The sequence below is a fragment of the Chelonoidis abingdonii genome, chromosome 2 (assembly GCF_003597395.2).
Source record: "Chelonoidis abingdonii isolate Lonesome George chromosome 2, CheloAbing_2.0, whole genome shotgun sequence".
In the NCBI taxonomy this organism is placed as follows: Eukaryota; Metazoa; Chordata; order Testudines; family Testudinidae; genus Chelonoidis; species Chelonoidis abingdonii.
In genome coordinates, this window is record NC_133770.1 from 50950343 (window position 1) to 50973411 (window position 23069).

The 23069-nt window shown below is 40.2% G+C and overlaps 1 protein-coding gene across 1 annotated transcript in view; it reads left to right on the top strand.

Moving 5' to 3' along the window:
- The window catches only part of CASD1 (CAS1 domain sialic acid O acetyltransferase 1), a 65257-nt gene extending 46032 nt beyond the window's left edge, over positions 1-19225 (top strand). The window contains exons 12-18 of the mRNA XM_032785370.2: positions 1824-1980; positions 8921-9000; positions 11453-11554; positions 12906-13046; positions 13630-13707; positions 14689-14781; positions 16735-19225. Of these exons, the coding sequence (XP_032641261.1) occupies positions 1824-1980; positions 8921-9000; positions 11453-11554; positions 12906-13046; positions 13630-13707; positions 14689-14781; positions 16735-17001 (918 nt within the window). The 3' untranslated portion in view covers positions 17002-19225. The remainder of the gene's footprint in view (positions 1-1823; positions 1981-8920; positions 9001-11452; positions 11555-12905; positions 13047-13629; positions 13708-14688; positions 14782-16734) is intronic.
- The last annotated feature ends 3844 nt before the right edge of the window (positions 19226-23069 follow it).

Sequence of the window (23069 nt, forward strand, 5' to 3'; positions counted from 1 at the left end):
CCATCCTCCTTCCCCACTGTTGGAGTAGCCGGCAAGAAGGAACTGAAGGGTGGCCGGGTCGGCTGGGGTATATATGCGGCGCCATGGCGGCGCCACTCCAGGGGGCGCCCAGCCGACCCGCCGAGTGTTGCTAGGGTAAAAGCTTCTCCGACGAACGTGCACGCGGCGCGCACACACCTAACTGGAATGGATGTGAGCAACACATCTCGAAGAACAACAGTTACAAAGGTGAGTAACCGTCTTTTCCTTAATACACAACCAGGATTCTCCTTTCCAGCCTGGGACCACCTCCCCAGATCAGACTTTGTTCTCCAGATGTGTTTCCTGGTGTTGGGGGGGAGGAGAGGGAGAGAGAGAGGCCAAATGATGATGTCACTTCCCCTCCTTTATAAGTTCCTCCAGCTTGCTTCAAAGATCTTTTGCTATGCAACAGTCTCCATTATGTACGTGCTCTCTCTGAGAGGTTTCTAATGTATACAATTCCCCGGGTAGTCCGTGTGAATGTGTATTCCCCATAATGGGCCATTATCCGTGTCTGGCTGCTCCATTGTTGTACCTGAAGGGCTGGTTGTGAGTGTTCCAACCTTACAACTTACTACAGTAACACACATAGTAAAACTTCATAACTTCCCATACAATTATAGCACGTACAATCTAACAAAAAATTAACGTTCGGCCGATAATACATCACAACGCGTACTTTGTATAAAACGTAATTATATCCATGGTAAATATGGGGATGCCAAGGTGTTGCTTTAGGGTACTGAGTGATACACCCCCGTGCACAGATCTCTCGATGATTAATGAGTATTGGTACATTACAAGCTGCTAGAAGAGACCCCACATGCTACTTTTTATGGATAATTACCATGAAGGTGGTGTATTAGATGGAGTGAGTTTGTGGGGTCTGAGACAGTTGTTGTTGATAAAGAAACAGTATGAAGCCTTTGCCAATTGTCACCAATGGGCCTTTATGTCTTAAAGCGTTTTTTTCTTTCTCTGTGGATAAGAGCAATTGAATTCAGCACCCCAGCACATTGGATTGCCTGCTTCCAAGACTGCAGGTCTTGCTTTAGATGGCACAAACTACTGTCATCTCTGGTTTGAACTACAGCCATTTTCATTCAATTAAGTTCTAGAAGCTTTAAGCTGCTGTATGCCTGTTGGACTCATGACTTCCCTCGTCATTAGTAAAATAAAAAGTAGGTATTGGGTCTTTTAGTTGAGATCATTCATGCTCCCCTAAAGAATGGTGGAATGGCTGCTACACTGGTATGAGTGCTTATTAGACCCTGTCACAGCTTCAGGGTAACTGCACTTTTAACCCTCTCCCCTCCATGGTCTGGTCCAGGAATGTCCATTCAAGTCTCACCCCCCCTAGCTATCACCTCTGCCAGATCTTCTACCAGATCTATTAATTATTCTTTTCAAAATGAAAGGATATCTCAAAGTCTGTTGTTGTTCATAATAATCAATTGTTCCAATAAAAGGATGACTGGAGAAAACTTGGTGTTGTAGAGGTTTTTTGTCCAGTTAATGTGAGGGAGTACACTATACATTTTTAAAATATGTGACTGGCTCACCCTGTTGGTATCAAATGGTATCTTTGGTTTAAACAACAAACTACAACCATTCAGCTCTACTTCTTTGCTAAAGTTCAAACTGCTTGAGACAGCCATTCAAATTTCAAGAAAGGTAATATTGTAGGTGTTTAAATTGATATGCATAATATTTATATAATTTGTATAGTGTTAAAGAAAAACCCAGTTTGATGGTAATCCTAAATGAAAAAAATTCTTCCTGCTCCTCCCAACTATCCACAGGTTTTATTTCGTCTCAATTTCCTGGTTGTGGTGTTATGTATAGTGATGGACCGACCTTACCAATTTTACTACTTCGTTCCACTAGTCACTGTCTGGTTTATGATCATCTATGCTACATTAGCTGTATGGCCTCAAATAGTCCAGAAGAAAGCAAACGGTAAAATAAATTTTGTTTGTTTCCTTTTACTGTAAAGGTGTTTGCATGATAATGTACGCAATTACACTGGCTATCAAGTTTTGTATATGATTGTGTTTGTCTTTATGTGGATATGTGAATAATGTAGAAGTAAATTCTGTAAATATGTTAAACCACTGTCCACCAAACTTGGAGAGAGAGTTTTCACTTGCTGTAGTTCTCAACAGAACACATCAAGTGTTTGGTGAACTGTATCCTTGCTTAAATTTGTTGGAATATGAATTATATTTCTGAGGTTTTGAAAATTGTTTGGTGAACACTGCAAGAAACAAACAGTTGCTGAATGCAAGCTAAAAACCTCACATGAACTTGCTCCTAGATTGCTATACCTGTGTTCATTGAACTCAGAGTTTTAATGTTATCTATGGTTTTCCCTTTTATTTAAAAAAACTCACTTTTTAAAAAGTAGAATGAAATTCAGAACTATATATTCCCAATCATTCTTCATTGTAGAACTTTGAGAGGGAATGTCATAGTGTATTTTCTACCTTACAAACTAAAGTTAGTATTATAGAAAAATACTTTGTCCACAGAAAACGGACAGCATGATCAACAGTATTGCAAACTTCTCCTAGTCTGTGCTGCCGATGAACTTCAACACTCTTCTAGAGGAACCAATTTTGTTATCTCTTACCTAGTAGGGGTCTCCTTGCTGCTACAGTGTATGACCCCTTTGCTGAGATTGTCAAGGTGGTGCTAAATGCATTATTTCTTGTAATGTGGATGTTTGTTCTTTAGAAAGTTGAAGTGACCAGCTTGTTTCAGATACTATAGCTCGGTGAACAGCTGTCATGTAATAACTGTTTTTGGAGATCATTTACCTCACCTAGATTAGAACCAGTGACCTGGAGAGTAAAGACTCTATATACTATCACAACATAGATCCCCATCCCATCGTCTTCGAGTAGTGTCACTATGGTGTCGCTCCACTGTAGATGTGTGTGCATCCCTACACTTCTGATCGGAGATCTTTGGTAGCAGCGTTCATTCAGCATGTACATGTGCTCTCTCCTCCTAATGCGTTGCCTTGAGGCTAATTAGCTCTGAATGGGCGAACCACTCTCAGTTCCTTCTCAACCATCCCTGGCTAGAGACAGAGCAATTAGGCCGTTCACGGATACTTTACTCTTTAGAAATTCGTTCTTAGCTAGTTTGTGTTTTTGTAATCTCACTTTTGTTGATATAACTGTGTAGTGTAGTTGTAGACAAGGCCAAAGAGGATGGCAGATACCTTACAGATATTTCTCAAGGAGGTAAAAGACACTCACCATAAGTTGCTGAATATTTTACATTCCTCCTCCTCCTCCTCCTTCTCCAGAATAATGCTCCCCATCAACAAGGCGCTTTTGGACCCAGCTAAGCTTATATGGCAGACGCCAGCATCGACCACACCAACATGCAAATGCGATAAAACATATATTATGTACCTCTCAGTGTTATCTGGAGTCTTTAGAATTTTTAATAGGGGCAACATAATTTATTCCTAACACTGCCTAAAATAAAATAAAATAGGAATGCAACAATTTTGTTTGATAAGATTTATGCAAGTAAACGTGCTTTCTTTAAAACAGCAGTTTATTAGATATAAGCACATATCAACATAAGCAATAGATTTAGAACATTTTAGATATTTAATATTTGGAACGGCATTAAGTAAATAATGGCAGGTTTGCTGTGGCCAGTTGTTTACCTATCAGGGAGAAAGGGTGTCAGGAAAAGTGTTTTTTAAGATGGCTTTCGAGGATTGCTTTAAAATACATTTATTAGCTAATTTTTTGTAACTAATTTATATAAAACATAGGTTATGATGATTTTTACTGGGGATTTTTTAAATTCTGAATAATTTTTTAATAGCAGAGGCATTTAGATTTGTTTTTAGGTTTTTTAATTAAGATTTTTAGTTTTAGTTGTTTACTTGTCTATTCCCTTTTTTATTCTGATTAGCAGAAACTGCCAACTAGATATGACCTTGCTTCTAAAAGCCTGTCTTCAAATTAACCCTTAACTATGTGGTGTTTGATATGATTAATTCAGGGTGGCTGAATGCACATAATATGGCTGCAATTAACTTTATTATATTCTGGGGTATACACACCCCTTAAATTCAAGGCAACATCAGGGATACAGAATTTCTTTTTCCCCACCCCCCTCCTAACGATAGATGCCGTGAACTCCCGCGGCCACCAACAGCATTCAAAGTCCACCCCTTATGATAGGGATTGGAAGCATCTGGATTTATCTGGATGAAAGGCCTACTCGTCTGCTACTCTGCAATTTAGAATTGCAAACTACCAGGCCTTAACATCAAAATATGATTACATGAACTATACCAAACTTAACCTCTTTATTGACCATCTCACTGAATCATAATGGGAACAATTTAGAGCCATTATCAATGAAGGGCAGTTGGTGGTCAAAACAGCGCTCCAGGCAGTGCTTGATGCAGCTGATACAGTGACCCAGTCCGTCTCAACAGCAGTTGTGATGCAAAGAGCTTCATAGTTGCAGCTTTCAGGTTTCCCAAAGGAGATGCAAACAACTATTGAAGACCTCTCCTTCCATGGCTCTGAGTTGTCTGCTGAGAAGACCAATGCATCGCTCCACACACTTGGGGATTCCAGAGCCAAACTTCAGTCACTGGAGAGCTATACAACCAGACAAAAGAGAAAATTTAGTCCTCAATCTTCTTGCAAAGTATGTGCACCGCAGTTCCCACCACCACATTATTAAAAGCCACAGAGAGAGACATCCAAATTCCAGAGACACAGACAGGCCCTCAGTCTTCAACATCACAGTCTGTCACTTCAAAACATCGGTTTTGACATCCTGTTTGAGGCCACTCCCTTCAAAATCAGCTGCCATTTCCCAAGCCGTTGCATCCCTTTGGATGTTGCCTTGTTTTGTTCCACTGCAACTGGAAACACATGACATCTGGCAGATGTATTTTAGAGGCTATTTCCAATCAGTTTCAATCCACTTCATCTCCATCCCCCTTCCCCATCCCTCTTCAGGGACCCTTCTCTTGAGAGAGAGATCTTCTCCTCCACCTAGGGGCCATAGAACCTGTCCAGCTACATCTCCACGCCAGAGGGTTTTACTCTCTTTCCTTATCCTCAAGAAAAAGGGAGATTAGAGACCTATGCTGGACCTCAAGGCACTGAACAAATACTTCAAGGCCCAAAAATCCAAGATGGTCACACTAGCAGCGATTATTCTATCTCTGGAACAGGGAGCTTAGTTCTCAGCCCTGGACCACCAAGGTGTGTATTTCCATGATTCATCTGTCAGATGGTAGGATCGATATCTCAGATTTACTCTCAGTCAGGACCAGTATGGAGTGCTCCTCTTTGGCCTCTCCTGGGCTCCCAGAGTATTGTCCAAGATCCTTTCTCTAGTGGCAGCTCACCTATATACCCAGGAGATCATGATCTACCCATACTTGGACAACTGCCTCCTGAGGGCCCACTTTGAAGAAGTTCTATGTGCCACCCATGGAACTATGGATGTATTCACCACCTGGGCCTGCAAATCAACATCCAAACATTGACCTTAACTCCGGTACAACTCCTGGAGTTTAAGGGAGCTGACCTTGACTCACTGCAAGTGAGAGCGCTCTTTCCCCAACACAGATTTCACAGCCTGTCCATGCTTATAGAGACAGTTCAAGCCAGCCTTCAGAGTTCTGCCAGACATTGCTTCCTGTGTCTGGGACACATAGATGCCGGTATGTTCATAATATCTCATGCCAGACTGCACATGAGGTGTCTGCAGACATGGTCCAGCTCGGTTTACAGGCCACAGAGAGGATGCCTTCCAGGGTCAAACACTTCCTGGATTGGTGAAAAGATGCAGAAAACATTTGCCTGGGAATCCTATTCACTCAGCCTCTCCTCCCCTACCCTGACATCAGTTCGCACTATGGACACATCCCTCATGGGTTGAGGTGCACACCTCAGCAACCTCAGAACTCAGGGCAAATGGTTGCCCATAAAGATAACTCTCCACATCAACCTCTTCAAACTTATGGCGGTCAGGAATGCCTGCGCTCACTTTCTCCCATTGATCAGAAGTACACACACAAAGGTCATGACCAATAACATTGCATGCATGTAGTACATAAATCTTCAGGGAGGTGCCAGATCATCCTCTTTCTGCACAGAAGTAGTAAAGCTATGGAACTGGTGCATTTGCCACAACGTTCTAATATCAACAGCCTACCTACTGGGAGTGCATAACACAACAGTGGACAGTCTCAATTGCATGTTCTCATACAACCACGAGTGGTAACTGAACCCAGCAGTACTTCACAGCATATTCAGTCAGTGGGGGACACCATCAATACACTTGTTCACTACTTACCTGAACAGGAAATGCCCATACTGCTGCTTCAGGACTGGCCTTGGACAGCACTCATTAGGGGACATTTTCCTTCTTCCATTGGATGAGGGTCTTCTTTATGCCTTTCCCCTGTTCCCTCTGATGGTGAAGGTCCTGTTGAAAATAAAAAGAGAAAAAGCAAACGTTCTGCTGCTTCCTCCCATCTGGCCAGGACAGACGTGGTATTCGTACCTGTCACAGCTGGTGATGCATCCACCCACCTCTCTTCAACCGACTACTTACTTCCTCTCACAGAACAAAGGGGACACTCTCCATTCCAACCTGTGAATACTCCAGTTCAAGGCTTGGCTCTTTCTTGGTTCCAACACACAGAGAGTATCTGCTCTGAGGAGATACAGAAAGTGTTACTAGACAGTCAGTAATCAGCTACCCATCATACTTACCTGCAGAAGTGGTCCAGGTTTCAGGTTTGCTGTGATTCCAGGCAAATTATCCTGACATGCTGCTCTCCCTGTGGTGTTAGATTACATACTGCTCTTAAGAAAACAAGACTATCCCTCAGTTTGCTCAAGTACACCTGGCAGCCATAGTGACTTTACATCCATAAGCGTTTTCTCACACCCAACCACAAAGAGTTCCTCAAGGGCATAACAAACCTTTTCCCCCAGCCCAGATGCCCCACTTCAACATGGGATCTAAATCTAGTTTTAAAGAGCCTTGAACCTGTGGCCACTTGTTCACTTACACACCTGTCAATGAAGACCACATTTTTCATGGCCATCACGTCAGCTGGGAGAATAGGGAAAATAGCTGCACTTATGACACACTCGCCTTTAGAGAATTCTTTCACAGCAAGGTTATTCTCAGACCACACTCAAAGTTTATTCCTCATTTTTTTTCACATGAACCGACCAATTAATCTTTCAACCTCTTACCCTAAGCCTCACTGTTATAACAGAGAGGCCATAGTCCACATGCTAGATGTTAGGATAGTTCTGGCCTTCTACCTGGACAGGATGAAGACTTTTACGAAATCTCCCAAGCTCTTCCTTTCCACTGCGGAAAGGTCTAAAGGCACAGCAATGTCGCCGCAGAGGCTTTAAGTGAGTCTCGAACTATATTAAGCTCTGCTATCATGTTTGCAACATTATGTCTCCATCTGGAATTCTCACACACAACATGAGGTCCGTTTCTTCCTCTGTCACTTTTTTCAAGAATGTCCCTGTCTCAGAAATCTGCAGAGCAGCCACCTGGGTGTCTGTACATACCTTCGTAGAATACTGCATGATTATTGGGGACTCTGCTTCTGATGCTAGCTTCAGTGCAGCAGTATTATCCATAACAGACTCAACTTCGAAGCCCAAACCTTCCATTAGGAATACTGCTCGGGAGTCACCTACAGTGGAGCACCCATAGGGACGCTTCTTCAAGAAGTAGTAGTTACTCACCTTGTGCAGTAACGATGGTTCTTCGAGATGTGTCCCACTTTTGGTGCTCCGGAACCCGCCCTCCTCTCCTCTACTTTGGAGTTCTTGATAGGGACTCTGCGGTAGAAAAGGAACTGAGAGTAATTGGCCTTCGCAGCATTAATTAGCCTTGAAGCAGAACACGAGGAGAGAGCACATGCAGGCCAAACGGACGCTGCTACCAAAGATCTGTGATCAGAAGTGCAGGGACGTACATATACCTACAATGGAGCACCCATAGAGGGACACATCTCGAAGAACCATAGTTACTGCACAAGATGAGTAACTTCTTCCCTCATGTATTAATGGTGTAATATTCCAGTTGTGTAGATTGCATTTTTGATAGTGGAGCACTTTAAACATGTATCTGGAATACATACTGCAGACCTCGTAATTGACATGTACTTTGACATGATGTCCAGAATGTTTATTGTTAATTTTAAAGTACTGACAACCAGCTCACGAGGTTATATGTAGCACTGTGATACATGTGCTCCTCCTTCCTCCTGTGCACTGTGCAACAGAAGTCCCACTGTGGACCTCCCAGCACTACTTCCTGAAAGCTCCTTTCAGTAACCACTTTCCTTCAGCTCTGTGCCTGTTGTCTGCTTCCAGTCTTTGAAGCAGGAGTGAGAGCCATTCTCTGCTGCACAGCTGAGTTGTGGGATCAAAACTGTGTGAACCAGCAGCCTGAGGGAGCTCTTCCTTTCCGCTTACCTTCGCAAGATACAGCTCCATAACTGACCAGTTCATCTTATGAGGAGTAAAATTAGTAACTCACTCCTTTAATGCTTTTATAGGGTTAAATTAAGCCAGAAGGGGTTGTACTTGTACATCTGAGGATAGAATAATGTGTGAATTTAGGATTGTGAATGTTTGTGGTGTAGATTTTACTTTACATGAAAGAAAGCAAAATCACCAAATTAAAATGTTTGGATAATGGCAAACTGTGACTGGCTAATACCTGGACAATATACATATTAAATTATAAAGGATACCTGTGTGACACTGCTACTGACTTCTTATTAAATGTATCATTTGTTTTTGTTTTGAAAAATAACAGCCAGATACTCATTGATTTTTCAATTCTCCCACAGGGAACTGCTTCTGGCACTTCGGCTTACTGCTGAAACTAATTTCTTTACTTACATGTATATATTTTCTAGCAAATTCTCAGGTTTGTAAATTATACTTATTCTATCCTTGGAGAATTAATAGTAGCCTGTGTATTCAGTTTGGAAAGCCACTCTGAATAGAACATTATGACCAGTTTTCTGTTACTATATAGGAGAGTATGGGGGAAAAAACTGAATATTTAAATGCCTCCTTTTCATATCTATTTTATCTGGGAAGCTGGAATTTTCAGTATCCTACCTTTTGTTTGTTTCTCAAACACTTTTAAAATTCTTTGTTCTTTCCTACAATGTTATGTAAATTGAGATATCAGCTTTATATTTATCTTTCAGGGCCTGTCTGGCTAATTTATTGGGGGTTGGGGGAAGGTTGTGCTGTTAGCGCTTATGGCCAGTATAGTTGCAGAAGAGCAAGCTGCATTCTGTTGTCTCTTGCATCTCAACAAAATTGTCAGCTAAATCCTGATGCCAGAAATTTTGTCATTGATGAGCGATGTACAAATCAAAGAACAGTTTGACTTTCAGATGCCAGGTTGAGCTGTAGTACCAGGAGTTAGAAAGATTTCATTTTTCTTCACTACATTTCCTATAATTGAAAATAGATACAAATCTAAATTTAAAAAGACTGATCTCGCTTTGACATAGAAACCAAGCAAATATGGCACAGAAGTCATTGGAAAATTGACGCCAACGTGTATAACTTCTGTTAGGGTTTTCCCCCAGCTCCCTTGATCCTACCTGGAAGGCCTAATTTTGTCTGCCATTTGTCTATTGAAAACTTTGGAAACAGGAAGGTCTGCACTCTTTGGAGGACGTCAGTTTCTCATGGGTGAAATTCATGCCTACGCAGATTTCCAGGACAAGGTTTACGTACCATTTAAGATCTATTGTTGAAGATTTAAGTGGCACATGAGTAGTGCATAGGCTTTGTGTAGATCTTCTGTATCACTGTGAATTTCATGCCAAATGCACGACTTACCACATACTGTATCATGTACAGGGTACAGAATGAAGGGCAGAATTTGCCCCTTACTATGTAAACAAAAACAAAAAACACCAACTCGCATTAGTATTAGTAGTGAAGTTTTCTGTAATGCTTTCCTTTACGTCTCCCAACACATAACTTATTGTCTCCATTTAAGCCCACAGTGCAAAATCAAGTGGTGAGAGGAAAGATGGTAGATGCATTTATCAATGGGAAATCAGAGGGAAATGTCAGATGCCTTTCAGAACACTTCTATCATGGTGCATAGAGAATAACCTCTATCTGCAGAAATATTCAAATTATTATTTATTTGTATTGACTGAGCACCTAAGTCATGGACCAGGATCCCACTGAGCTAGGTTCTGTGGAAACAGAACAAAATTACAGTCTCTTCTCCAAAGAGCTTGCAATCTAACACAATATGTCATACTTCTGACACATTTATAATAGGGCCCAATAACGTTGGAATAATCTTAAAATTCCAGCTCCTCAGAGTGACTGAAACAAGATTATTCACTGGTGCAGCTGATTGAAAAATGTGGGGAAAATGTTTAACACATTTTTTAGTTGAAACTTTGAATTTTCAGAAAACTTCAACTACCCTTTAAGTTGATAAGAAAAATAAAAGAAATTCAGGAATAGTTTCAGGTAATTCTGTTCCTTTTCAACCACTTCTAGTAATTAGTAAAGATTTTAATCTCCTGAAGGAATGGTAGACTGGCCGCCTTCTTCCCTGCAATTGCAGGAACACTTGCTGCGAGCTAATTCATAGAGGGGTATGAACAATGATCTCTGAAAAGGAGACCATGAATTTATTCCTTCTGTCTGCTGAGAACTGCACTGACTACGGATAGGGAGGGAGGATTAGGAAATAGTGTACAGTATATCATGATAAGTCAGAGGCACACAGAATAACAAGGTGTGTATTTCCAATTTGTGTTTAAGGGAGAGGGGGTCAGGCAGCAACTTGGGGATATTGTTTAGTGAATATCAGATGTGTATATCTAACACTTGTATTAAAATAGGTTCATTTTATTAGATAATATGAAACAACACATTTTTACTTCTTCCATATCTGAGAATATGCAGTGTTTAAATTAAATGTAGGGAATGGGAAGCATGCTGCAGCTAAACTGTACATCTGTAATGTTTTGCCATTCAAAAATTTATGTGCACTCATTTCAGGGTTTTCTTTTTTTAAGGAAGGAATTTGTTTCAGGCTCTGGCCTGTAAAGTAGAACATGACACAGGCAATGTAGACAAATGTCCTAGCTGCTTTAAAATTAATTGATGTGAAAATTGAACTATTAAACCAACATTGACGTAAGTATTCTGGGCCTTATCCTGAGAGGGCAGAGTGTGCACAAGTCCTGTTGACTTTATTTTTAGGTGAGGCCAATTAAACTGATTTAGTACTGGTACGATGATATTAAAATATAATGAAATGAATTACATTTATTAAATGGGATTGAATTCAATGTTAACATTCTTGCCATGTTTGTATTTTGCAGGGTGTATTTGAGAAGATTTTTTCTCTTTGGCCATTGTCCACATGTTTTGAGCTGAATGGAAATGTCTATGAATGGTGGTTTAGGTGGAAGCTAGACCGCTATGTATGTAATCCTTTCATAAATTAATTGTGGTCTTGTGTTTTAAGAAGTATTTCTGAACATATTTTAACTTTTATAATCTACTTCTTCCTCTTCCCGTGGAAAAAAGAAATTTGAAGTTCCAGGCAATGGTTTGTTGTAGGGTCAGGGACCATCCACTTTTACTTCAAGTATTTGTCAAAGCCATGCAGAAAAGATGGTAGCTGGCTTGTTTATATGCTGAGCCTATAAAGTGTCCATACTCAGAGCTCTGCATATTCTGTCTTGTCCCAGACTTAAATTTTGCTGGGAGACAACTGACTTCTTTGGCACTTCAAGGCTAAATTCTGCAGGAAATTGAAATTGTAAATGGTAAATCTTTTATTAAAAACCTAAAGGAACCTCAAAAGAATCTTTAATTATATAAGCAACATAATTTATAAATTAATGACATTTCCATAGGATCAAGTATCAGAGGGGTAGCCATGTTAGTCTGGATCTGTAAAAAGAAACAAAGAGTCCTGTGGCACCTTATAGACTAACACATGTATTGGAGCATAAGCTTTCGTGGGTGAATACCCACTGCGTCAGACACACAAAAGGTCATGCTCCAATACATTTGTTAGTCTATAAGGTGCTACAGGACTCTTTGTTGCCATTTCCATGGGAGCGTTCCTTTTGAATATTCTGTGTTGCTAAAATCAAAAGGTCTTGATCTAGAATTTATTTCACCTTTTATGTAGAGATGCTATTTTTATCTTATTGTTTATAAATATATTTTAAATACTGTGTTTTTAAAATAGCTTTTCGAGAACACATTTCTCTTCCCCCCCAGTGTGGTGGTCTGGCAGAGAGAGAGAAATTTCTGCCTGTTCTCTCCTGTATCTTGTTTGGGTAGTGGAAGGATGTGAGACCAGAGCATATTTTTCCTCTGACCTCTTCCGGAAGGCATTTTCTTGCTTGCTGTGGTTGGGTGCAGCAATCTTCAAATTCTTCTTTCCACTCCCCATTGTGGGTGGTCTGGGACCAATCAAAGGCACACCTTCTCCCCCTGCTGCCAATCTTAATAATTACTTACATTTTTTGCATGCCCTGTGGAGAGCTGTATATTTACCAAAACTCCACATCTCACAAATGTTGCAGTTTGTGAAGCATACCTTGCATTCTGGGGAGGTGCTAAAGTGCCAGAACACCAAAAAATGTAAAACAGGCAGTGGCGGCGGCAGCGGCAGCGCTCTGAACCACAGCCTGATGTTAATGGAGGAGTTTGGAGTAACATCCTAGACCAAGTATCTTAACAACCCTGTTACCTTGGTGTTTTTTCCTGTGTTATTAAATGCCATGAGTGAGTAGTTACCTTGTTTTTCTTTTGCAGGTAGTCTTTCATGGGATGATGTTCGCTTTTATTTATCTGGCATTACAAAAACGTCAGGTGCTTTCGGAAGGGAAAGGAGAGCCTCTCTTCTCCAACAAAATTTCAAATGTTTTACTATTTATTTCTGTAGTGTGCTTTTTGGTAAGTCCATAATATGAACTGAAATTTTGTAAATTTAGAACAGTCATCCTGAGGATGGTCAGCTTTCTGGAGAAGTTCTTGTATAGCAATGAGGGACATTTCATAAGAGATGGTCTTGGGTTGCAGAAGTTTATTTCAGCTGTATTTTATAAATAGCTATTACCCATCCTAAACCTTCAATGGACTCTTTTTTTCTTTTTTCTTTTTTTTTTAAGTCTATTGTAGATTTAAATATTACAGCTTCTCCAGTTGATAATCTTGGATGATCTTAGTAAGAATAGAGTGGTAGATGACCTGTATAAACAGTCAAGAAATGACCTAATGTCTAAGTGTGATTAACAAAATTGTCAGCAGTGGGGTTTTTTGTATTTTCGAGTACAAATGATTATTGCATTCATCATCTGCAAAACAGTGTTTAAGAAATGCATAACTAACTAGAAAGTGTAAAGAATTGACTCCTTCGTCCCCACACCACACTGCTACTGTTTTAACATATTTTAAAATGTTTTATCCTGTTGTAACATTTTAAAATCTCTTAAGCACAGTCATCAAACAGACTGATATGTATATTTATATCTTGTAGACCTACTCTATCTGGGCTAGTAGCTGTAAAAACAAAACTGAGTGCAATGAACTGCATCCTTCTGTTTCTGTAGTGCAGGTAATTATGCTCCTTTTCTTTAGTGCCAGAATCTAGATTCTATTAAAAAAAATTATATAGTCTGTCTCTGATGTCTTAGCACTTAACATCAGTTGATTAACATTATTTTCATGTATGAATGTGAATAAAGACTTGTTACATTGCTGGTTATTTTTCTTTGACCTGTGTAATATAAAGTTTAAAATTTAACATTTTATTTACATATTGTGACACCACATTACCATTCTGTTCTGTATATAAATGTAAGAGTGTAGCTATATCAGTATGTGTGAACAATTTAGATACATACTAATATACCGATAGATATATAGATAGATATATGTATAGGAATATGTATTGTAATTTTTATGTATAAAGATATCTATATATTTACACAAGGGAATATATGTTTGTGTGTGTGTGTGTGTACACCCACACATATGCACTACATATATATCCTTGTGTAAAAGAAATATAGATATCTTTATATATAAAAATTAAAATACGCATTCATGGCTGTACACCGTACCTGAATACTAATTCATATATAGTAGAATCTCAGAGTTACAAACTGACGAGGCAACCCCACACCTCATTTGGAACCAGAGATACACAATCAGGCATCAGCAGAGACCAAAAAAAAAAAAAGCAAATATAATACAGTACTGTGTTAAATTTAAACTACTAAAAGGGGGAGGGGCAGCATTTTTCTTCTGCATAGTAAAGTTTCAAAGCTGTATTAAGTCAATGTTCAGTTCTAAACTTTTGAAAGAACAATCATAACGTTTTGTTCAGAGTTCAAACAACCTCCATTCCTGAGGTGTTCGTACTCTGAGGTTCTGCTGCATATAGTGTTGCGCTGATCCTGCAAACATTTATGCACATGCTTATATTACATATATACTGTGTGTATTTTTTAAGTTTTTAATATGTACATATATAGCAAAAATATTTGATTACATTAATTTTCCTACTTAGTTATAATGCATAATCTCTTTTTAGATTTTAGCTTTCATCCTCATCAGGAACATTCCTGGATATGCCCGTTCTGTATACAGTTCATTTTTTGCCTGGTTTGGCAGAATTTCTTTAGAGGTAAGTAGAGTGATCACAAATGCAATAATAGGGTGTTTCATTTTAGGAATCTATAAATGGTGGGTTTATAATGTACATCGTAGTGTAACTGAATAAATAGAAAAAAAAAAACAAATCAAATGAACCAAAAATATCCAACTGTGGCTGTTGATATTCTTCATTGAGAGAGACAAGATGGATGAGGTAATATCTCTTAGTGGATTGGCTTCTGTTGGGGGAAGAGAAAAATTTTTGAGCTTCACAGAGCTCTTCTTCAGGTCTGGCAAAGGTAACCAGAGTATCGCAGCTAAATACTAGGGACACATTAAGTGTAAGCATTTAACATGTTGCAAGAAACCACTTACAATGAAGTGGGTAGTCAATACCTCATCAGTCATATGTCAAAGGAGGGTTGTAGGTTACAAATTGTTGTAATGAGCCATAAACCAGTGTCTCTGAGACTATGATTTTTAGGGCTTGTCTACACTGGCACTTTACAGTGGTGCAACTTTCTCGCTCAGGGGGGTGAAAATACCCCCCTGAGTGCTGCAAGTTTCAGCGCTGTAACATGCCAGTATAGACAGTGCACCAGCATTAGGAGAAATGCTCCTCGTGGAGGTGGGGGGTTTTTAGAGCCCTGGGAGAACTCTCAGTGGTATGGCATCACTCGTGGAAGGACTATAACGTTGCCAGTGAAGACATGCCCTTAAATTCAGAGTTAAGAATTTAAGTTTCCAACAGTTTGTAACCTACTAACCATCCCATATCCTATGACTGCAGAGGTGTTAAGTGCCCCCTTCATTTTGAGTGGTTTCTTACATCATGTTTTAACTCCTTATGCTTAATAATCTGTCCCACCTGATATTTAGTTGATACTCATAAGAATGTAAAAATGGCCTTACCAGGTCAGACCAATGGTCCATCTAGCCCCACTATCCTGTCTTCCGACAGTGGCCAGTGCCAGATGCTTCAGAGAGAATGAACAGAACAGGATGTTTGAGTGATCCATTCCCTGTCAACCAGTCCCAGCTTTTGACAGTCAGAGGTTTAGGAATATCCAAAGCATGTGATTACATCCCTGATCATCTTGGCTAATAGCCATTCCTGGACCTATCCTCCATGGACTTATCTAATCCCTTTTTTAGCTCAGTTATACTTCTGACCTTCACAGTATTCTTTCGCAACAAGTTCTACAGATTGACTGTAAGAAGTATTTCATTTGTTATAAATCTGCTGGAATTAATTTCATTGGATGAGCCCTGGTTCTTGTGTTATGTGAAGGGGTAAAACACTTATTTATTCAGTTTCTCCAAACCATTCATGATTTTATAGCCCTCTATCATGTCTCCCCTTAGTTATTGCTTTCTAAGATGAACAGTCCCAGTCTTCTTAATCTCTCCTCATATGGAAGCTGTTTCATACCCTTAATCATTTTGGTTTCCCTTCACTGTACTTTTTCCAACCAGAACTGAATGCAGTATTCAAGGTGTGGGTATTCCAGGGATTTATATAGTGGCATTGTGATATGGCCTATCTTACTTTCTATCTCTCTTAATCGTACCTAACATTTGCTTAGCTTTTTTACGGCCATTGCACATTGAGCAGATGTTTTCAGAGAATTATCCAGAGAGACTCAAGATCATTTTGTTGAGTAGTAACAGCTAATTTAGATTCCATCATTTTGTATGTACAGTTGGGATTATGTTCTCCAGTGTGCAGTACTTTGCATTTATCAACATTGAATTTCATCTGCCATTATGTTGTCCAGTCACCCAGTTGGGTGAGATTGCTTTGTAGCTCTTTGCAGTCTGCTTTGGCCTTACCTATCTTAAGATATTTTGTATCATCTGCAAACTTTGCAACTTAACTGTTTGCCCCTTTAACAGGAGTAAGCCCTGAATCAGCTAATGTAGTAGTAATGATTATATTCTTATTTATATTTAAATTTGTAAACTGAATCTCTTTACCTTCTAGCTGTTCATCTGCCAATACCACATCTGGCTGGCAGCAGATACAAAGGGGATCTTGGTGCTCATTCCTGGAAATCCAATGCTCAACATAATTGTCAGCACTTTTATATTTGTGTGTGTGGCACATGAAATTTCTCAGATCACTAATGATCTAGCACAGATGGTTGTTCCTAAAGATAATGCGACTCTGCTTAGAAGGCTGCTATGTATAGCTGGGTTTTTTTCTGGACTCCTCTTTTTGGCAGCAATTCAAGATCAATCAAGGCATTAACTTCAAGAAGTCCTTAAAACTTACTTCAGGCTTACTCTATGTCTGCCTGAAGAAAGATATTTAACTGGGAATACAAAAAACTTGTATAGTGCTCAGCAGCAGGACATCTAAATGAAGTCTATTGAATGTGTATATAATGGAAATGCACATATTTTGTGTGGAAATATCCTTCTCAAAGGAACCTGAGAAACAAGAATGCACTGTACAGAATTGCATGTGGAAAAACAAGTCTTTTTTTCTACTGGATATATATTTCTGTTTACATATCTGTTTAAATGTAACATGAAGAAGAGAAATGGGTGGCTTGACAGCATAATTTGGAAATTACTGAATTAACTTTACCTTGATACACCTAACTCGTGGGTATTTACTAGCATACTACAGTATACAAGAGACATGCTTTAATTGTTCTCCTCGAGAAACTTTTTGTAACAACAAAGCAGACCTGATGTATGATCTTTAGCTAATGGTCATGTTTTGCTAATTTTAGAATGAAGTTATCTTACTGGTAATCAGGGTCATTTTTCTAAACTAAGTGTTAACTCATTGTTTAGGGATCAGTGTTTTGGGTGTAGCTAGTATGTAGTATATGAAACTCTTTATGCATTGAACAAACCCCCTCAATTTAAAGTGATCCCACGTAACATTCTAGCCAGGTTTACACAGTACTTCATAGGTGTTTTGTATATATATATATATATTTTTTTCCCCTTGAAGGCAGTTTCAGGAAATATATTTCAGATCTGGAAATATGGGATTTGTTAAGAATGCATAAGTAATTTTATTTTGAATTTTCTACAAGTATGTTTGGTTTTTCATCAGCATTTTCCAATTATTGCTCTTTCAAACTCTCTGTAGTTCACAATATTAATATAGCCTCACTGAAAAAACAATGATAAGCAATATTTCAGCTGAATATTGAAAAGTTGGGGAAATTCCCACCCTTTTCCAGTCATACATCTACAGTATTCAGATCTTACAGAGAAGGGCATAGCAGGGGCACAACCACCTCAGAACCCCCAGATTGTGCGTGACTTGAAGGTATGGAAAGCAAGCCTACATGGGAAAGATTGGTTGACTAGCAGTCTGGGCTGCTGCAGACAATGAGTCCCATTTTTAAATAACAATGAAATAAAGTTGAGGTTCATTGTTCAGAAGAGCCAATTCTTACTTCCTATTTAGCAGTATCTTTCCTTTGTTGCTGTGATTCAAACTCAGAATCAAAGGCTTTTTCTTTATCATGTAACCTTCTTTTGCATACAGCATAGAACTGAAAGAAATAGCACTTGAAATTAGAACAGGTAGGTTGTAACTTTAAATTCTGCAAATGCAGTGGAAGTACGGTGATACTTTGTTCCGTTGAACCATAACAGTCTTCACAGGTTTCTGTGAGTTTGGCTTATGTAATGCTTGGAGGTTCATGTGCATCTTCATCTGTCCTCCTTTTGGACAGAGAATGAATACGACATTGTTTTCTCAGCATATGTGCAATTATATGTAATGATAAACTATATGAATCTTAATTTATACAGTCAGTGGTCTGATATTTATGTATTTTCTGATGTTATCTCAGTTGAACTGTGGAGTCCGAACTTGCAAAGCCACCTGTGTCTGTAGGAAAACTTTCCTGACAGTGAAAGAATAGCTGCAAAATTTTGTTCCAGTAAAGAAAAAAATTTCTGTAAGAATAATGGAGCCAGTAATGAGAGGAAGATGGCAAGATGAATGATAATCCAGGTTTCAAGAATAAACTCTTAGTGCATTAATTCAATAACCTTGGGTATGTCAACTAGTTTTATTAACAAGCTTGAGGAAAGATACTCAACATTTTCTGTTATGTTTTCTTTTGGACATTATTTCCAATATTTGGAAAGTCATCCTTAGCCACTGATCAGTACATCTGATTTATTGAAACATATGGTATAGCTGAGCACTGTAGAGATAGTTGCTATGGACAGGATGTACAACCTACATCTGTGCCATTGTTAGAAGTAAGAAAAAGTGAGTTTTGGGGGGAATTTTTTGGTTTTCTTCTTCACAAACTAAGTATTGTAGATATAATTTTTATTTATCTGTTGTACAGATTTGGTTAAAGATTATTTTTAATGTTTGAAATAGTGCACTTGTTTGCTGTTACTGTATGTGGGAGAAATATATTTTCTTTTAAGGTTATGTGAAAATATGAAGTAATTTAAACATTAAATAAATGTGCTGTGGGTACTTATTTTTGTACTGTAAGGAGCATCAGTTACTCAGGGGTTCTTTGTTATATTTTTCTTATTGTTTAAACCTAGATCGATGGTACCTTTATTAGTATGCCTAGCCAAAGTCAGAGGTTCAGGTTATAGGGCACCTCCAAAGTAATTCCCTAACCACTATTAATTCAGCTAATCCTTTTCTAAGGGAAAATGTTCACCCTCACAAACAGCAGAAGTAACAAGGCTGTGTATATGGTTACAAGGTGGGGTGGAGAGAGAAGGAATCCTCCACAGCAAGCCAAAGTGTGACAGTGTGGCTGCTCCATTGTCACTACTGTAGCCTCAGGGATTCAGCAACCTTCACATATGCAGGGGCCTAGCTAGGGTTGCCAATTTTCTAATCATAGAAAACCAAACACCCTTGCCCTGCCCCGGCCCTTCTCTGAGGCCTCATTCCTCACTCACTCCATCCCCTGTCGCTCTGCCACTTGCTCTCCCCCACCCTCACTCACTCATTTTCAGCAGGCTGGAGCAGGGGGTTGGGGTGCAGAGTGGATGAGCGGGGCTGGAGGGGGCTCCAGCTGAAGCAGGGGATTGGCATGTGGGAGGTGGTACGGGCTCTGCACTGGGTATGTGGGGTTCAAGGTGCGGGAGAGAGCTCTTGGTTGGGGTGTGGAGGGTATGCGTGGTGGAGGAGGGGTGCAGGCTCTGGGTGGTGCTTACCTCAGGCGGCTCCCAGGAGGTGACTGGCATGTCCGTCCAGCTCCTAGACATAGGTATGGCCAGGGGGTCTGCACAGCGTGCGCTGCCCCCACCTGCAGGCATGCCCCCGCAGCTACCTTTGGTCATGGTTCCTGGCCATCATGAGCTGTGGAGCTGGTGCTCGGGGAGGGGGCAGTGCACAGAGCCCCTGTGGCTGCCCCTACGCTTAGGAGCTGGTGGGACATGCCAGCTGCTTCTGGGAGCCATGCAGAGCAGTTAGGGAGCCTGCCTGCGCTGCCAATAGGACTTTTAACAGCCCAATCAGTGGTGCTGACTGGAGCAGCAAGGGTACCTTTTCGACTGGGTGTTCCAGTCAAAAACTGGACTCCTGGCAACTTTAGGCCTAACTGATGAATTGGTGTGAATCCACTAGGCCCACCCCCAAAACCTCCTTTTATTACTGTACAAAAGAAACTCCAGCAGAGCATGGATCCACAACACACGGGGGATGCAGGCTCCTTATCTCAATTCCCAGCATTTCTCTTCCAAGTGTGTGGTAGTTTAGAAGCTAAAAACAGATGAAATGCAGAATGAAAGCGTACAGGAATATTCTTCATATCAGGATGGCAGAGCCAGGCAACTCCTTCTGAAACTAATTGTATTAGAATGGGAAGGTAACTATATCAGTTAATTGCAATATCGACCAGGGCATCTCTTCCATTCAAAGAAAAAAACCCAGCAGGATCAGCTCAGTTTCTTTGAACCTATGACATCAGGCATCATTACCTTGTTTGAGATCCATTGTTGGCCATAGCGATTACTGTAGCACTGGAATCTATGTAGGCATCATGACTCAATAAAAATAACCAAAATCCTGTAGGTAAATTAAGTATTTACTTGCTGTATTTATTGCAGAAACTGATGTTTCATATATCTAAAAAAGAAGACCCTTAAAACCCTCAGTTCATTTTAAGTTGCTGCACTTCAACTTTATTGTAATGATACAATCGAGTTTCAGTTCTTCCCTCTTGGATCTTAATCATATGGTCAAAATAGGGCTGTGAATTTACATGCTAACACTTTTAACTATCCCCAATCTGGTGTTCAATTTATATAATATAATTTTTATTTAGCTACAGTTTTTTGAGTCCATATTTCTAATCTATCTGTAATGTGTAAATAATGAAATATCGGGTTCATGTGAGATGGGATAAACTTCTGACCTATGAGTCTATAAAACAAAGGATGCTTTTTACGAAAAGGACAGTGAAGAGGTGTGCTGATACCAAACCATTAACATCATCAGACTCTTTTCAGACTATATAAAGTTCATTTATTATCGACTTGTCATTTATTATATTCAACTGACAACAGATATGTAATAATCTTGGGAATTCACTTACATTTCCCAGTGCTATTATGTATAATTAGTGCTTTCTTGTTCCTATATCTAAATGTATTTTTTTTATTTCAGTTGAACTGATAATATTCAACAATCAGTAGAAAAAAGCAACTTTCAGCATAGAAGCAAAACAGACTAATTTCACAATATCTATTCATATATTTCAATTTAGTTTCATACCGAATTGGAAATTAGAAATTTCGAGTCATTAAATCTGTGCCATATAACAATTGTGTTGACACTTTATGTATTGAAAATTTGTCATAGAAGCCCAAGTGCAGCTAGAAGTCCCCTTGACAGTCCTCCATATTATTGGAAAAGGAGTACATTGGTCAGCCATCAACTGATTTAACTAATTCAACCCGATCAACTTACCTGAGTCCTGGGGTGATGGGGAAGTGGTGACTGGGACAGGCAGAGAATGCCACTGGCAGTCCTTAGTCACAACTCTACACATAGGTAACCTTAGGGCAAAGTTTGTTTTCTGCAGAACAGTAGATACAGAGCTCGGAGCTCATATCCTCCTGAGGTGACAGAAGCAGGCCTTTTTAGGCACAGCGCTGTTCTTCCCCATCCAGGGAAAAGGGGACTGAAAGGGAACCTTAAACACAACCTACCCTTTCGATATCTATCTAGCTACTGCGCCTGCTCGGTCACCCAACTTAGAAGTCAAAATAAAATAAAGATTCACAGATTGCATGACCCAAATGTCAGTGTCAGAACTCTTTTTGCTAATGACCAAAGACCAGAACAAAGAATAGCCTCTATTGCCAAAACGCTGGAGATATAATACATCATTCGCGCATTGAAATCAGACGTGCTGATGAATGCCACCCTGAGGACATGGGAGCAGGCTACACCTACTACTGGAATGACAAGGACAAAAACAGTCAAGAGTAGGTTTCACCATACGGTCTGACATTGCTCACAAGCTTGACTCACTCTCCAAGGAGTCAATGATCGACTGTAGTGGGCCGAGTGGCCTCCCTCCGAGCAGGAGAGCCAGGGACCATTACACTCCCCTTGGAGGGTGAAGCCTAGATCACCTTACCCCCCTCACAAGAAGTACTGGGGCGTGGCTGGAAGTATAACAGGCAGGCACTGCAGCACAGTTGGGGCAGAGTCAGCAGAGGAGGACGACAGTCCACTTCTTCTGCAGTGTCCCAGAGGGGAACCTACACCTGGCTGTTCCTGATTCCCAGATGCGGACGACAACTGTCCCAGAGTGCTTGCTGCTGTGTACCCTAAGGAGCCAGAAGAAGCCTGGAAGCTGACTCCCTACACTGTGCAGGGAAGCTCTAGCCCTGAAGAAGGAGCCTCCCTTACCAGCTCCTTTATAGACTGCTTTGCTTTGCTGGCTGCCTGAGCTCCACCCAGGCTAAAACCAGCCCTGAGACTGTTTTGTTGCTGACCCTCCTCAAAGCCGGGCTCCCAGCTCTGTTATAGACTCTGTTTAAGGGCTGACAGCTTGAGCCGCCCAAACCCAGGCTAAAGCCTGACTGTGACTATTGGTCACCCAGCCCTATGTCCTGCAGACTCTGGTCCTGGCCAGACAGGACCGGATTGAGTGGCCTTCCTCCCCATGGGAAAGTGAGGGACCATTACACGGACTTATACTGCTCCTCCTAAACTTGTCTATAGATCAGTATGCCACCGTTATCATTGTCTGTGTGCTGACAGTGACTACATACAGATGAGGTCAAGGAAGCTTTTTATGAAGACCTCAGCAAGGCCATTAAACAGGTGCCATACCAGGACAAACTTAT